General features: G+C 47.4%; 1 protein-coding gene across 1 annotated transcript in view; it reads left to right on the forward strand.

Moving 5' to 3' along the window:
• The window catches only part of XPR1 (xenotropic and polytropic retrovirus receptor 1), a 588,907-nt gene that overhangs the window by 423,387 nt on the left and 147,683 nt on the right, over positions 1 to 17,837 (forward strand). The window contains exons 8-9 of the mRNA XM_086955457.1: positions 6,546 to 6,733; positions 8,321 to 8,500. Of these exons, the coding sequence (XP_086811583.1) occupies positions 6,546 to 6,733; positions 8,321 to 8,500 (368 nt within the window). The remainder of the gene's footprint in view (positions 1 to 6,545; positions 6,734 to 8,320; positions 8,501 to 17,837) is intronic.

A 17,837-nucleotide genomic window follows, 5' to 3' on the forward strand; every position in this document is an offset into this window, starting at 1 on the left:
CGGTAAGTCGAGGCATTCGAAAAAGAAGCGAAGAGGCATCATCGCTCTTCTGACTCCCCCCCCAAACGATTGCGCGATGCAGCCAGGGGTTCGGGCGACACCACCTGCGCGGCTCCGTCGGAGCCGCAGGCGCCGTGTCCAGCTCCACACCCGCCAGTCCCTGGGCTGCTCGCGACGCCCGAGGTGATGCGTGATTTCCTCGTGGCCATGAGGACTCACTTCCCTCCGTCGGAACCAGTCATTCCTAGCGGGCCGTCGGCTCCGGCCCCGGCGCCGTCGTCGACTCTTGTCCCGATGCCGCAGGGCCCCACAGGATCCAGGCCTGGATCCGGGTCGTCACCAGTCGATCTCACGACTCCTTCGCTGACGCCGACACCGAGGGTGTCGCTCCCGGTGCAGTCTTTGGACGACACCGGCCCCGGTTTCAGCCCCGGCCCGGGTGCGACACCAGAGCGGCTCGGCGCCGTCTCCGACGCCGATGGGTGGCCAATTCACCTAGGACATGGCTCCATCATTTTTGCCTGGTTTCCAGGAGATGGATGACGAAGAGGACTGGGAGTGGTCTGTGCACCCTCTGGCACAGCAGTGCCAGTTAAGCCAGGACTGGGCAGATGAGCTGGGGGAGGCCAGTGGTCTAGACACTTCGCCTGACACTGGATTAATCTCTCCTCCCTCCGTGACTTCGGAGGAGGGTGCTACTTATAGCGTTGTGTTGAACAGGGCGGCCAAGGCCTTGGCTCTTGAGCTCCCTGTCGCGGCCATGAGGACTAACCTCTTCACTGAGGTGCTCAAACCGCAGGCAAGCTCCTCGGAGCCTCTACTGCCGTTTAACGAAGCCCTCACCGACGTTCTGATGGGCAGCTTGTCCAAGCCCTCTGCAGGCCTCCCTGTGGATCGGAATGTGGCCCTACGCCACCGCCCAGCTCCGGGCGACCCCTGCTTTCTGTCCGTTCACCCCACCCCGAGAGCCTGGTAATTCAGGCCTCAACGTCCCAGACCGCATTCCCGACCGCTTCTCCGGATCGGGAATCCAAAAGTTATGATCAGTTTGGGAAGAAACTGTGGTCTGTCAACACCGCCTGCCTTTTGGGCCGTTGCACCCACTCTCTGTGGGATACGGTTGCGGAGGTGCAGCCACAGTGTCCGGAGGAGGCCCAGACACGGCTCGCCCAAGCCCTGGCGGAGGGGCGGGATGCAGCATGATACTTGATTCGATGTGGACTTGACACCATGGACTCGCTGGGCAGAGCGATTGCCAAGACTGTGGCGGTTCGCCGCCACGCCTGGCTGAGGTCTGCCAACTTCTCAGGAGATGTCCAGGGCACGCTCATGGACATGCCCTTCGATGACTGTCGCCTCTTTGGCGACAAAGCGTATAGTGCGCTGGAGCGTTTTAAGGACTCCAGGGCTACGGCCAAGTCCTTGAGCCTAGGCCAACGCCAGCAAACTTCCGCCTTTCTCCCCTTTCGTAGCCAAGGAAGGGGCGTCCCCACACGTCCAGCCAGCCACAGGCCGCAGAACCAGTCTCAATGCGGTTGTGGACGTGGTTACCGCTGTGGCGGTACTGGGAGACAACGGCAGGGTCAGTCCACATCCGCTCCCGGAGCATCTGCCTCTAAGCCTTCCCAGTGGTCATTTCAGGCCCATTCGACGCCAGTGCGGGGCAGGGTTCGCCATCACCACCTCCACTGGCGTACCATCACGTCAGACAGGTGGGTGCTGCAAATCGTCCGAAGGGGCTACTCCCTCCCCTCCGAGGCGCTCCCTCCAGCCATGCCACTGCAGTACCACCGCATATCGGGAGATCACTTGCAACTTCTACAGGAGGAAGTTACGGCCCTCTTGGCCAAGGGGGCTATTGAGCGCGTTCCTGGGAAAGAAGTAGGATGTGGTTGCTATTCCCACTACTTTCTGGTACCCAAGAAGGGCAAAGGAGGCCTATGCCCTATCTTGGACCTACGGGGCGTCAACGGCTTCCTCCGGAAGGAGAAGTTCAAGATGCTGACTTTGGCTCAGGTCCAAGCAGCTCTGGACCTGGGAGACTGGATGGTGGCGTTGGACTTGCAGGACGCATATTTCCACATCCCCGTCCTGACGGCCCACCTGCGCTACCTGAGGTTCACGGTAGACCACGAGCACTTTCAGTTTACTGTGCTCCCCTGCGGCCTTACCAGCGCCCCTCGGGTGTTCACGAAAGTGATGGCCGTGGTCGCAGCTCATCTGCGCAGATCAGGGGTTTCAGTCTTCCCCTATCTCGACGATTGGTTGTTGAAGGCGGGCTCGCCACAAACAGTCGTCCCCACCTCCAGACTACGGCCGACCTCCTACACTCGCTGGGGTTCTCCATCAACGTGCCAAAGCCACACCTGTGCCCCTCTCAGAAGCTCCTTTTCATCAGAGCGGTTCGTGGACTCGGCTCAGTTTCGGGTTTATCCCCCCGAACCGCGGGTTTGGGATATTCAGGCTCTGATTCCGATCTTTCAGCCTTTATCCTGAGTTTTGGTCAGGTTGATGCTGCGGTTCCTGGGGCTGATGGCCTCCTGCCTCCTTCTGGTGCATCACGGCAGGTGGTGTATGCGGGCTCTGCGGTGGGACCTGAAGTTTCAGTGAGCACAGCATCAGGGCAATCTGTCCAACCACGTCCTGATCTCGGAGGGCACTGCGAGTCAGTTGCAGTGGTGGCTCACGAACTGCGATTGGGTCAGCGTCAGATCCCTCTCCTTACTCCAACCGGAGCGCGTAGTGGTGACAGATACGTACCTCCTGGGATGGGGGGGCCACATAGGAGAGGGGGAGATCAGAGGACATATCATATCAACCTTCTGAAGCTGCGGGCGATGCGACTTGCACTGAAGGCATTCCTTCCCTCAGTGCAAGCCAGAAGTGTAGTGCAGGTGTTCACGGACAACACCACCACCATGTGGTACTGCAACAAACAGGACGGGGTGGGGTCGTGGACCATTTGTCAGGAGGCTCTGCGCCTCTGGCAATGGCTGGAACACCAGGGTGTCACCTTGGTGGTTCAACACCTGGCAGGTTACTCTGAACGCCAGGGCACACAAACTCAGCCGCCGGTGCATGATGGATCACGAATGGCGTCTGAACTCTGGCATGGCGCAAGGTCTCTTTCAGCAGTGGGGAGAGCCTTGGTTAGATCTATTCGCCACCGAAGAGAACGCGCAATGTCATCAGTTTTACGCGTTGCAATTTTTCAAGGCGGCAAACGCTCGGCGACGCTTTTCGTTGTGAGTAGTGCTGCGGTCTGTTGAACGACTTTCCGCCTATACCACTGCTGCCCAGAGTGCTGAGGAAGATCAGGCGAGACCGGACCCAAGTCATTCTTGAGGCTCCGGACTGGGCACAAAGATACTGGTATCCCGAGCTACTGAGCATGTCAGTCGATTCCCCGATTCGTCTTCCTCTTCAGGAGGACCTTCTGTCGCAGCAGCAGGGGACGGTCCTCCACCCGAACCTGTCCAGTCCCCACCTCCATGCTTGGAGATTGAGCGGCGACAGTTGAGGCCATTTGACTTGCCTCCTGAAGTCTGTGATGTGATTCTGGCAGCCAGGCTTCCCTCCACAAAAACGGTATACGCCTGCAGGTGGAACAAGTTTGTGGCGTGGTGCACAGCAAAGGCTGTGGATCCACTCTCTGCCCCCCTTTCAGAGGTTCTCCTCTTCCTTCTTTCTCTTGCCCAGCAAGACGGTTGCGGAGCCGCAGACGACGCCTACCGACGCGCAAGGGTACTGCTGAAAACAAATCTTTCCGGATCCAGTCCGACGCCTGGGGATAGTGTAAGGTAAGGAATCTAACACTAACTACTTTTTCTTACAGATATATTGTTACCGAAGGTAAGTAACTTGTGCTTCACCGTGTTTTTATATACATTTTTAAAAAAAAGTTTTGTATTCATAATAGATAACTACTGTGGCACAATATGTACAGACACATAATCATTAAGCATCATCATTAAACAGATGATAAAGTACCCCCTGCCATACATTACAAGGATATTGCAAGTCATCAGAGTTCCTTGACTATATAGAGGAACAAGGCCGAGTCGTGAAACTCCAAGTTGACTTTCTGTATCATTTTAGTAGAGCACAGGATATTTTATTTGTTAAACTACATGGCCATACCCGCACCCTTACCATAAACTGATTAAATCCTTGGTGTCTTCTTTTTTCATGTTAATTGCAAATTAGAATAATAAAATGTTCTGCAAAATTCAACACACAAAAAAGCTGATAGTATTTTTTGCAAAAAGATATTAAAATCATTTTGATATAAGTAAGGTTAAAAAAATTCTGTGGCCCAGTTCTGTAGGAACATGCAGATATTCCTTTTTTCCTGTGAGGACTACAGCGTGGAATAAATAAACATGCTTACATAAACGCCTTAATGCTAATCACTTTTTCACTTCCTGTTTTCCTGGTTAAACCCCTTGCATGCGGCCGCGATTCTGCGCCTGTGCGGCAAAATCGCAAGTGGGCGGGTTTATGACGGCCCCCAGCCGTCATCAGCACTTGAGCACCGCGGTGCATGATGGACGGGGGCCGTCATCAGCATGCAAGGGGTTAAACTGCAGCTGTCATTCTGCACTGTGATCTGCCTTCCACCCTGGTAGCAGGCATTATGACATCAGAGGTCAACTGTATTGACTTATTACATTTTACAATCTACATCATTTTGCTAGTACAGTTGACTAGAGACGTCACAAGCCACTTGTATTAAGGAAGTTAGCGCTAGGCTTTTATACAGGGATTGCACCATCGATTCCCATTTGCTAAATATAGGATAAAGCCATTGTCTACATAAAAAGTATATTTTAAGTCAAAGTGGAGTTTCAGGACCATATAGAGAAACGAGGCTGACTGACAGATTTCTTATAAAGTCATGGAACTATGGGGTGACTTGCAATATCCTTATAAAGTACAGCCAAGGGCACTTTATTCCTTATAGTACTGGTCTTATCACCCTTCCCACAAACCACTTAAATACTTGGTGTCTTGCTCTTTTATGGTCATTGCAGGCAAGAGTAAAAGCAGAATCTGTTATGTGAAAATAAACACGCCCAAAAAACGTAGTAATTTCTGAAAAGAAAGATACTAGAATCAGTTTACAATTTACTGTTGCTCACTTTGTATAGAAACATGATTCTGTCTTTGATGCAGTGACCTACAGTGTGGAAAAAAATAAACATGTTGCTCTTAATATCTCCTTTCTGCGGATTACTTTTTCTATTTAGAAAAAGATATCAGTAGCAACTTTAAACGGCGACAGTAATTAAGCTCCATGACCTACCTCTCACCCTGGCTCTGGCAGCTGGTATGGTGCTCTCAGAATTAGACTGTAAGAACTTGCTTCAGTTGATCAGCTACTATTCTAAAACTGTTAAAGGTGCACTATTCTTTATTTTGTAAGTATTTGATGGCCATGTTAGTTTTATATCGCATTTATATAATCTACACCTGAGACACTAAGGGCCAGATGTAGGTGTCCAAATACCGGTCGGAAACGGCCGAAAATACCGATTTTCGGCCGTTTCCGACCGGTATTTGGACATTGGTATGTAGGGGTAGCAAAAACATACAGATTTGGTAAATTTACCGAATCTGTAATTTTACCGATTCGGTAAAATTACAGAATCTGTAATTTCTTATGTAGGTAGCACTTTAAACTGCTACAGGGCCTTTAGAATTCGTTATTTACCACCTAATACCATTGGGTGGTAAATAACGAATTCCTGAGTACATGCACATCTGTGCATGTACACCTGTGCCATGTGACACACATACATGCCCTTAGGGCATGTATGTGTGCCACATGGCACACAAGCCAGAAACAGGGGTGTAACAGGGTGTCAAAGTGACACCCTGTCCCCCTTGGCAATTCGGTATTTTTACCGAATCGGTATTTGCTATTGATTCCTATGGGCTTCAAGGCCCATAGGAATCAATGGCAAATACCGATTCGGTAATTACCAAATCAGTAAATAACGAATCCTACCGATTCGGTAAAAATTACCGAATTTTTACCTACATCTTATTTACCGATTTCATAAATACCGAATCGGCAAAATTCAGTATTTATGAATCGGTAAATAAGATTTACCTACATCTAGCCCCAAATCTGATAGGTATAGGTCATCTTGAAAAATAAATTAACTGCTTTAAAAAAAAAATTCATTATAAAAACATCCTACATGCTATTGATCTGGATCATTTAACAACATATTTCTCTTAAATTGAGTAAAATACCCCACATCTCTTTAGACTAGATGAACTTACAAAGGGAGAAAACCAGGGAGGGAGGGAAGAAGGGATGGAGAATATGTAATTGGCTGTAGTGTGTTTGAATTTCCTCTTGTAGGAGCGACTGAATTTAGTGTATGCACTGAGGAATGGCTCTCCTCTGTCATAGGGTATTCTCCGGAGTTTGGTTTGCAGGATTAACGAGTTCAATTGACAAAAGTCCCTGAGGAGGGGGTATGGCTTTGCATTTGTAAGCTAATGACTGACCACTGAAATTTGCCTCTCTCTAGGCGTAGTTTTCCTGAAGGGCAGTAACGTGTGGCCTCTGGTGCGTATCTATCGGGGTGGCTTCCTTCTGATCGAATTCCTCTTCCTGCTGGGTATAAACACATATGGCTGGCGCCAGGCTGGAGTTAACCACGTCCTCATCTTTGAGCTGAACCCTCGGAACAACCTGTCTCATCAGCATCTCTTTGAGGCAAGTCAGGAATGATTTAATGACTTCAAGGGTGTGATAGAAGGACAGCTAAAGGGGAAATTGTGACTAAAGTGTTGTAAGAGTGTTTGGGGATACTGTGCGCAGTGGATGGTCTCTCCATTATATGCATTTTGTTCCACACAATTATTCCGATAGCCTAGTGGCATCGTCATAATATTTCTTCTATTCTCTTCACTGATACAGCAATTGTAAATTGTTTATTTTTCAATATTATGCTTTATTGAAGGGTGCTAGGCAGGCTTTATATGCATTTCTCTGTTCATGTCTGATGTGGACCTTAATGACCGTGGATAGGAAAGCAGAGACTCCCCAGATTCCATAGGCTTTTGGTAATCTCAGGCAAACCGTAGAAGGTTAAAAGAAAAAAATGTAAGCTTAATCAAAATGCTTTTGTTTTCCTCACATTCTTCCTCATGAGTTTTGAACTTAGTCCTTCCATATTGTTGGGTAGAGAAACGTCTTTTATCTGGAAATAAGGGACGTTGCTTATGAATTTTTGGAGGATATTCTCGCTAGACAACTGTTTTTACAGCTCAGTAATTTTTTCTTTCTTGAGCAAGGCATATTCTTAATCTTAGAATAGATTTTATATCATTTCTGCCACAATTGGAAGAGGGAATGTGAGAAGATAAAAGTCAACTTAGTTATTTATTTATCAATTTGTAACAAACTGTGTTGGTGAGGATTGTGTGTCAGGAGCAAAAGGTCACCGTGGCAATACCTACGAAAAATGTCAACTGGCTTCAAGACCAGATCACTTACATGGGCTTCAATACTGTGTTTCAGTTGTGAGAAAGGAAGCCTTAGATGAGTAGTATGAAGCTATTCAGTTCCCTGATTTTACTTGAGACTACTTACAATTAGCAACACTTTTCCTGGTTTAACATTCAATGCATGTTTTTGCATTTTTTCTTTTAAATAATTCAAATTTGTTACATTTATTCTGAAATTATGAATCTAGGGAGAATCTTTTGCTGGGCTAAGAATCATTACTTTCCTGAAACAGCTTTGCAAGCGTATAATCTCTAGGGTCATATATTTTCTTGTCTTCTTACATTATATGGGTGTCAAAAGAGAACAGTGTATGAGTGAAATGTATGCCGGAAATGGAGCCTTTGGTGCTGACTATTTTGGGTCAATATAAGGTCAACTGATCTTAGAGAGAGGTTGGGAAACAAGCATGTCTTTTTAACGTGCATCTGTGTTTAAAAAACTTTTCAGAAAGAGAAATTGGCTTCTCAGTATTTTTAAATAAGACACTTGGCGGACAGGAATACTTCTGTATCTATGATTCTGTGAAAGATCCCTCACTGCAGAACCATGTTTTCTGTTAGAGGTCTGTGGTAAGAATTGATGATCTTCCGCTCTTACCTCACAGTGCAGTGTTTCACTTGGGAGAACCATCAGTGGAGCTCAGTGTGTTCTTGTCTGTCTTTGATAACAAGAGTTTAGTCAGTGGTACTCAGTCAAATGGCTCCGCTTGTTGTTCATTCAGCCCACATGGCTCCTGGGATTTAGTGGGAGATCCATGGTTAGATCGATTTTAACCTGTACTTGTCCCCTCAGATTGCTGGTTTCCTGGGGATGCTGTGGTGCCTCAGTCTACTCTCATGTCTCTTTGGAGAATCCACCATGGTGCCCATGCAGGTGAATCCACTCATCCTGTATGGATTCATGCTGCTTTTCCTCATCAACCCTACAAAGACCTGCTACTACAAATCACGCTTCTGGCTGCTCAAACTGCTGGTGAGTAAGGAATAAGAGAAACACCGTTATTTTAGTGTGTGAGCAGTGGAGGAAGATTCAGTACACTACTTTTGGTCTTATGAGTTCCTTTCTTCCTTAGCTGGATGTCCTCTCCTCTTGCTTGTTTATTTCAAACTTTGAGTGGCTGCATCAAGAACAGGATGGCTCGATATGCTGCTTTTGCTCCTTAATGGTTACTTTCCCGCCTTAGATTGCTAGCTCGTGCACAAACATGAAGGATTCCCAGATCCTTGCACTTGGATTCCTTTCTTATCTTACTTAGGTGAATACATGAGAGCAGGGGGGCCTGTACAGCTCTTGGTTTTACGGTTTCCTCAAATCCATTCCTTGATTTGACATCGCATAGAAAGAATAGCTTTGCATCATCTTTTGGTCAGGTTTCTTTCTTTCCTTACATAGACGTTATATGGATAGCAGGTGGATGGGCCTAAACTGTGTTCTTGGTTTCCTAAGTTCCCACAGGTGTTTTGGTTGGGCATAACTCACCCTATTCTAAAGGGGTGGCAAATTCCCTTCTTCTCTTAGTTGATTTGTGGACCAGCCAATTGATGGGCTAACCTGCTGAAGTTCCTTTTCTCCTTTGCTTATCTGATGCAACAAGCAGCACCTGGATGTGCCTGGCTCATTTCTTTTAAACTTCTAATTTAATTTTATGCATTACTTGTGTGTGAAATGTATAAAATGAATATTCGGTGTGCAGTCATTGGGGTTGTATGTTATTTTACTTAACTGGATTGTTTTAGTTTGAGGAGTATACTTCAGCCACTCTTGAACGGGTTCATCGTTTAGTTAGGCAACACAGAAACAAATTGACCTATGGGTTCCATTCTTATTGATTTGGAGACAACAAAAAGCAGAGGATGACTTGGTCTACTGTTTTTTTTATTTCAAATACCAATCCCGCCTTTTTTTGGGAGACACAAATACCGGGGTGTGCTGCTTTGCCTCCTGTCCTGGTTTGTTGGGTTCCTTTCTTCCCATAGTTGAGGTTGAAAGGAAGCAAAGGTATAGTTTGCCCCAAATTCTTTTGTCATATCAGTCCTATTCAGCCCTTAATTAGGTGGTGGAGTGAGCAGTAAATTGCGTGGCCTTCTTGTTTTACAGGGTACAATCTTGTCTTAGTTGGGTAGCACAGAAAACAGGCTGGTGGTTTGGCCCTCTGCTTTTGGTGTGGTCTTGATTTGTCCCTTTTTAGGTCTCGCCCTGCGATTGCAGGCCAAAGGCCTGCTGTCGCAGAGCGAGACTATTGTTATCATTCCGGCTTTCAAGGACTGAAAGGGAGAGGACAACAGACGCGCACGCAGCAGCAGCCTGCCGGGATCAGGTCGCGCGCGTCAATACGCGCTCCGATTCCGGCAGGCTTTTCACAACACATGCACAACACACATACAACACCCATACAGACCCCCACGCACGCACACACATACACAGAGAACCCCCCCACCTCGCCCCCGGCGCTTACACACACATCCCCTACCTCGTCTCGGCGAACAGACTGTCACGCGCACGCAGCAGCAGCCTGCCGGGATCAGGTCGCGCGCGTCAACACGCGCTCCGATTCCGGCAGGCTTTTCACAGCACATGCACAACACACATACAACACCCATACAGACCCCCACGCACGCACGCACACACCTACACAGAGAACCCCCCCCCCACACCCCCCCGGCGCATACACACACATCCCCTACCTCGTCTCGGCGTCTTCGTGCTCCCTTACCCCCGCTCCTCTGGTGCGCGCGCACCACTGGTCCTTCTTCTGTGTTGTAGATCTCCCATGAAGTGTTAACGCTGGAGTGCGCAGGAAGAAATCGGACAACGACTAGTTTTTTCTGCTGCTGGCATCGGCTGAAGTAGGACACTTGAGTTTAATGTCTTTTTAATCCCTCCGTCGTGAGAGTCATTCTAATAAGAACATGTTCTATTCTCTGCAGCGGAGAAAATCGAAAGCATTGCCTTCCATCGACGGCCTGTGTTTCGAGCGGATCCCTAATGCGCCGTTCGTTTCTGCCCTGATCACTTCTTCTCTCCCCCCGCCTTGTTTTTCCTGTGCACGCGCTCACCCCTTTGCACTCATATTTGTGCGCGGGTGCTCGGCGCCTGCCTGTATCACATGTGTGCAGAAGTAATCTCTTGCAGAGACGGCTTTGGGGTAAGGGTTAGTTCGCGTCTCCGGTCACACACAACATTTTTAGGCACGCTTTATTGTGCGTTACTTAATCTTACTCTGGGTTTGGAGAGAGGGTGCCGATCTGTTACCGACCCTGGTAGGGCTCACCGAGCCACACATACCTAGTTGGGGGGGGGGGGGGGGGGATATCTTTCAGGTATACGGGGCACACACACCTCTTCTCCATATGAGCAGAGAGAGAAGACGCTGGCTCTTTCAGACCACAGGCACACGGGCGGCACAGGCTGGCTCCGGCTGGTGCCAGGCGCTGGCAGCACTCAACTCTGGCGGACATGGCTCGCAGCCCGCTGGCGCTACACTGCTCCCCGCAGCCGGTGAGCGCTGCGTCCCCTCTCTCGGACCCGGGAGACTGCGGCAGTGCTGGGGCCGCTGCTGGAGGTGTGTGGAGTCTAAGGTCAGAGTGGGGAGACCCCAGAGTGAGGCTGCCGGAGCAGCAGCAGACAGCCCCACTCCATGGCAGTCCGTGCAGTAGGCAGAGCCGGGCTGGGAGGGGCCGTCCCTCCCCCTCTCCCGGTGCCAAGACTGACTGCGGGCACAGAGAGAGATCGGTGCTTACCAGGAGCCTGTGTGTGTCGTATATATTATTATAAAGGTGTGCGTGCAGGTATCTGTCATAATTACATGTGCCTACAGGAGTTCGTGTGTGCGTGTGCAAGCACATGCGATAGCATGAACGTTTACCTGTGTGGATATATGTGAATGCATGTTAACAGGTGTCTATGTCTGTGATTGCGATGTTGGTGCTTCTGTTATATGTACTAACATATAAGCATACATATAACTACATCTTTCCATGTGCTTGTATTTGTGAGTGCACTTTTGTATCTCTGCTTCTGAACATGGGTACACGTCCTTGTGTTTGTGACCCTATATGTATGTGTACTTTAGTTTTATGTCTCTATACGTGGCTGTTTAGACAACACATTTTTTGTTAGTCTGTTTGTGTTCGTTTCTCTGTGCGTACATGCCTGCTTTCCGTTGTTTTTGCATGCTCCTCTATGTGAGATGAGTGAGCCTGTCTCAGTGACTGCAAAACTGAGAGACATAGTGCGACAAAGTGTGCCTCTGTGTCCTATTGGTGATACGTGCGATTTGTCTATATATACATTTCCATGGCACTGTGTGCCTACATGTGCTTGAAGTGTGAGTATGGGTCATCTTCTCAGCACTCACAACTGCTCCCTGTGAAAAGTGGACTGTCTGCTCCTACAAAGGTTCGCTTACCATTGCCCACGCTATTTACTTTGATTAATTTGTTACAGGACCACTGGCGTCTCGTGCCTCGTTACCTTTTAAAACTTTTAGTTGCGTTGTATTATTTATAATCTGTGTCATGAAGAGTCATGCTGGCTATTATCACTCAACTGGGCAGTTACAAAATTTGGAAATATACTGAGCGGAGCCCACTAAAAGCGGTATTGCCCCTGTGGCCCTTGGAAGCACACACAGCTGTAACTAAGATATACGGAACTACTGACATAGTGGCCGTGAGGACAGGGGACAAAAAGAGCATGTTGTGTATGAAAAAACTATAAACATCTGTTCCATTCCAGATATCCACAGTGCTTCTGAGCTGCTCTGGACAAATGTGCCTAAGGTAGAGGAGATGTGAGGTCCAGTACTTAAGCTGAGTATGACAATACAAATACCGCCTTTATTTAAATCCTAGATTAGGTACATGCCCAAATTGTGTGATCCTGCTCAAATCAATGTATTTGCACCAGCAGCGTGCCTCTTTTGAAAGAAGACAAATGTGGTGTGACGTTTGTGAGAAGCTTCAGGCGCCTCATTTCCGCCCACTTGAGCAAATATTGGCTCGAGTGGAAGAGACTTATATTGCGCATATGAACATTGATTTCCAGGGAGATGCAGAGAAGTTTCTGTTCAAAAGCCAGTCACTCTCTCGAAGTCCCTCATGTAGGATGCCCCTCCCTGTACCCAGGCCTGGTTCCTATGGGCTTTATCTTTTTTACTCTACACACCTCACCCTTTTTCTCTGTCTCACCTTCCTCTCTCCCAACTTCACCCTCCTTTTTCTCCACTTCAACTTGCTGCCCCACCCACTTCACTCTTCCACCGACTCAATTACAATAACTTTTATTTAAGTCTTCATTATTAAAAAAAATTAAAAGCCATTGTTATTTGTAATATCAGTACATTAAGTCATATAAATACAACACATATTGCATTACAAATGCTATAGGTGTCACATTTGCAAAAGTTACAACTATTGGCATTGTCATAAACAATGCCAATAACTCAAACTTTAATGCTGCGAGACCTACTGCATTGTAAATGCTTGTCTTGACTTTACATGTGGTCATTCCTTTGTACCGGAGATCGCATGGACATGGGATCATATATACCACCCTTGGGGTATTGCAATACGTGAAGTATCCCAATTCCCACTGTATCATGTTAGCCAGATTTACAGTTTTTTTTGCTTTAGTCTGGGGGCAGACGTTACATTTTTCACATGGATAGTTCACCATTTCTCTTGGGAAAGCCCCTTGTGTCTGTCTCCGCCTGCCTGCTTCTGTGGTCTCATCTGGACAAGCGAGTCCCTGAGGCTTCTTCCTCTCTCGTCTGAAAATATTGGTTTGCGTAGGTGAATGGTGCCATTGTTCAGAATCTTCCAATATTTATTGATTTATTTTGCTTATCTTATCTGATGTGACTTTGAATATTGTGATGCAGATCAGGCAATCTTCTGCGGGACGTGATCCCAGAAAGCATCCCTGTTATTATTCGGGACTGCTTCATAGCTTAGAACCACCTTATTCTGATACTTCCTGGCCTTGAATTTAGCGGCCTGGCTAGCTGCCTGTGTCTTGCATTCTTGAAGATCAGAACAGTCATGCCTTCGTGTTAAAAACTGTCTGGAAGGAAGATTCTCCCTTAAGTGACGGGGGTGGAAGCTGTCATATTGTAACAGACAGTTCTGCGGGTTTTTCATGTGTTGTTGTTTTCAGTTTACCATCATCCGCTCTGATGTTTGTGTCTGAGAACACGCGTTCTGTGTGACTCATGGAATAGGTGAATTTCAAAAACTCATTCTGGGTATTAAGCCAAATCCCAGAACTAATTCCCCTCGTGTCTTCACCTTCCCATATGATCAGAATATCATCAATACACTTTTTCCATCCATACTTTTATATTGGGTAGGAAAGCATTATTTTGCTGTTCCTGTGATTTTGCAAAATCATCTTTCAAATTCAAAAACATTTTAGTCAATGCCCATTTGCAACACGCCATTACAAAATTTCTGGGAGTGTGGTATTCCCTGTCAACGTCAAAAAGAACTTCCTCGATTACTTCAAGAGTGTCAGTCTGTGGTAAGCTGGTGTAGAGGCTCTCTATGTCCAACCCCGTAAGTAAATTGGATACTGAATTGAAGTCTATATTGCGGAAGAGACACAGGACATCTTTCAGGTATGTACTGGTTCCTTGTATTATTCGTCCTAGGAAGGCATCAGAAAATTTCGATAAAGGCTCTAAATAGGGCCAAAACCTATACAATATGGCGCCTGCGAGAGTCGGTCAGATTTTTATTAACATTAGGGATAGTGTAAAAATATGGAGTGATTTAGTGTCTTGTTCCTTAAGAATAGACATTGCTTTATCTCTGTACGTAGAACGTTAATGTGGTAATATGTGAGATATATGTGAATGTCATTTGAAGAACTGCACAAATACGAAAAAGAAAATGTATCCCTGTGCAAACATATAACAAATTATACACTATAAAATCCTCTATTAACATTTAAGTGCTGTTAATTCATGTTTAACTCTGTGTGTGCGCCCTGTCTCGTAGGTTCTTCATGTAGTGTAGGAATCGTTTGTGCGTATTAAGGTACACCTTTCAGCTCCTTCAAAGTTTTCTCCTTTCAACTATCAAATATTTGTTTTTCAAGCATTTGCAAGCTTTGTTTAGTACAAATCTCTTTTAAAATAAGCAAAATAACTCCTTGTTGTGTTCTTCTAAGCTGTGCGGCGTGGATTCCCACTTGGCTTTGCTCCTTTGTTTGCACCATAGCATTTTTTCCAACGCTTTTAGTTATAGACCATCTGTATTTTTGTGTTGTAAATGAGCTTGAAAGCAAGAAAGTCATGGTTCACTGATATGCATTTGCCATGATGGAATTGACGCTACCTAGTTTAAGTATTCACAAGTTTTTTAATACCATACATTCACTAATTGTTTTGGACCTTCTAGGATTCTCTCCTATGTAGGTCTCGCCTGAGACAGCGCATGCGCTGTCTCTTCGAGACGTTTAGTAAGTGGCTTTTAAAAATGCCACCAGTGGCTTTTGCTGGCCTACTGCTGCGTTCACGAGCTCGTGCACGTGCACAGCTGCCATCTGTGTTTTTATTGCTATAATCAGGCTCCTCTGCTTGCACTACCCCCTCCCTTTTCCCCCCTCCCTCCTGGTCAGCTTCATTTGTGTCTTCCTGCTGTGAATCATGCTCCTCTGCTCTTACCCCCTCCCCCCTCCCTTCTCCCCCCTCTTCGTCAGTTACATTTGTGTCTTCTATCACTGTGAATGCTCCTGCTTCCACCAAGCGCGCACACTGTCTTCTAGCTGTGAATCATGCTCCTCTGTTCGCACTCCCTTCTCCCCCTCCTCTTCGTCATTTTCATTTGTGTCTTCTATCACTGTGAATGCTCCTGCTTCCACCAGGCACACACACACCACCAGCCGTCAGTGCCCGCTTCCACCAGGCACACACACACCACCAGCCGTCAGTGCCCGCTTCCACCAGGCACACACACACCACCAGCCGTTTGTGCCTGCTTCCACCAGGCACACACACCACCAGCCGTCAGTGCCCGCTTCCACCAGGCACACACACCACCAGCCATCAGTGCCCGCTTCCACCAGGCACACACACCACCAGCCTTCAGTGCACGCTTCCACCAGGCACACACACCACCAGCCTTCAGTGCACGCTTCCACCAGGCACACACACCACCAGCCGTCAGTGCACGCTTTCACCAGCACACACATTACCAGCAGTCGCACGCTACCAGCCGTCAGTGCACGCTTTCACCGGGCACACGCACCACCAGTCGTCCGTGCACGCTTTCACCAGGCACACACACCACCATCCGTCGGTGTACGCTTCCACCTGGCGCACACACCACCAGCCGTCAGTGCATGCTTCCACCAGGCACACACACCACCAGCCGGTGGTGCACGCTTTCACCAGGCACACACACCACCAGCCGTCAGTGCACACTTTCACCAGGCACACACACTACCAGCCGTCACACACTACCAGCCGCCGGTGCAAGCTTCCACCAGGCACACACCACCAGCCGTCGGTGCACGCTTTCACCAGGCACACACACCACCAGCCGTCGGTGCACGCTTTCACCGGGCACACGCACCACCAGCTGTCGGTGTACGCTTTCACCGGGCACACGCACCACCAGCCATCAGTGCACACTTTCACCAGGCACACACACCAGCAGCCGTCGGTGCACACTTCCACCTGGTGCACACTTCCACCTGGCGCACACACCACCAGCCGTCAGTGCACGCTTCCACCAGGCACACACACCACCAGCCATCAGTGCACTTTTTCACCTGGCTTTTACCCCATGCAACAGTTGATGTTGTTTGCACGAGGCTATTGTGCTGCATAACTAAATACTTATAAGGTCCCAAAAGCGAGACCTATTGGCTATGCCAATGCTTGTTTGTCACTGTTTTCAGTCTTTTGTGTTTTTCTCTACGTTTGGATCAAAGTTTAAGATAAAATAAGTCATACTGCCTACCTGTGAGTGGTTGTGGGCCACACAGGCAACCACTGGCTCAAATTAAGCATAATTCCACACACCACAGCATATACCATAGGTGATGGGTCAGCCAAGCTTTAATTATGTATGATGTCATTGCGCACAGATAGGATATGCATATCTAGCGAAAATGTAATGCACTTCAGTGGCAGGTCTTACTTGCCATTGCTTGTTTCTGTTATGAATGCAGAGTTCCTCCCATTGCCTGCTGCCAGTCTTATCGATGCAGATAGGGGAAGAAGCACTATAGTGTGTAATTTGCACTTTTTCCCCTGGCACACAGTTCTATAGATCAGAGTTCCATGAGGGCCTATGTCTTGGGCATGTTTTGAACTCTACAGTGGCTGCTTTGTAGGATTGTTCACTGAGTTAAGCCCTTGCTGCTGACACCCACTTGGACAATCGGGTAAGCAATTGGATTCCTGGCAAAGTCATTTCACTTCTCAATTATTCTACGATTGATGAATTAAGTACTATTAGATGGTGTGTCAATAGTTATTTGTAGTGCTGAGAAACAGCAAACATGTGGTGTGCTTTATTAAAATTGGTTATTTGATAGTTATGATTACCTTGATTATTATTAAACATATAAAAGTTGCCACACGACCTGGGAAGACAAATGTGTTACGCTGCATTTGTATAGAAGACAATCCGCCATTTTAGTGCTTTCGATAGACTGAGGATGACTTTCCCAAAGGGTTCTGAGATTTTCATCCCAGAGTCTGCGGAGTGTGGAAATGGCACTGTTAGGGGGAAGTATCAGAGGTGGGTGAGTGTTCCAGCTTCAAAGAGTTGTGGGTGTAGTGCCTGGGTCTGTGGTGGGTGAGTTCAGAGAGCTGTGCCAAACTGATTAGGCATCCTTTGGACCAGATGGTGCGCTTGTTGCAGTAGTATGTGTGGAAAGGACTTTTGGTGGCACGTCTACGCCTAACTTACTCATGGAGTGTTTGCAGATGTATACGTATGCACACATTTATAATTTATACATAAGCAGTGCTGATCTACGCTTATTCACCCAACCTTGCAGGCACATGAACTGTGTGCTGCATTTCTTTGGAAACACTTGTTTGTACAGCGGTAATATTTTTCATTTGAATACCTGTCCTTCTTACGCGCACTGCCTGAAAATGAGGGTCAGTTGTGGTGTTTTTCAGACTGTCGGCACCATTTATACCTGGTCTAGTTAGGCATATTTCTTTGCCCCCTCCTTTAATGTTTAATGGTAACACTAACAAGTCTGAATTAAAACACTACACGTGCACAGTGCGTTCATCAGCAGCATACACTAAGCTCATGCAGTCTACATCTTCACATATGTAGAG

The sequence above is a fragment of the Lissotriton vulgaris genome, chromosome 1_1 (genome assembly GCF_964263255.1).
Source record: "Lissotriton vulgaris chromosome 1_1, aLisVul1.2, whole genome shotgun sequence".
Lineage (NCBI taxonomy): Eukaryota > Metazoa > Chordata > Amphibia > Caudata > Salamandridae > Lissotriton > Lissotriton vulgaris.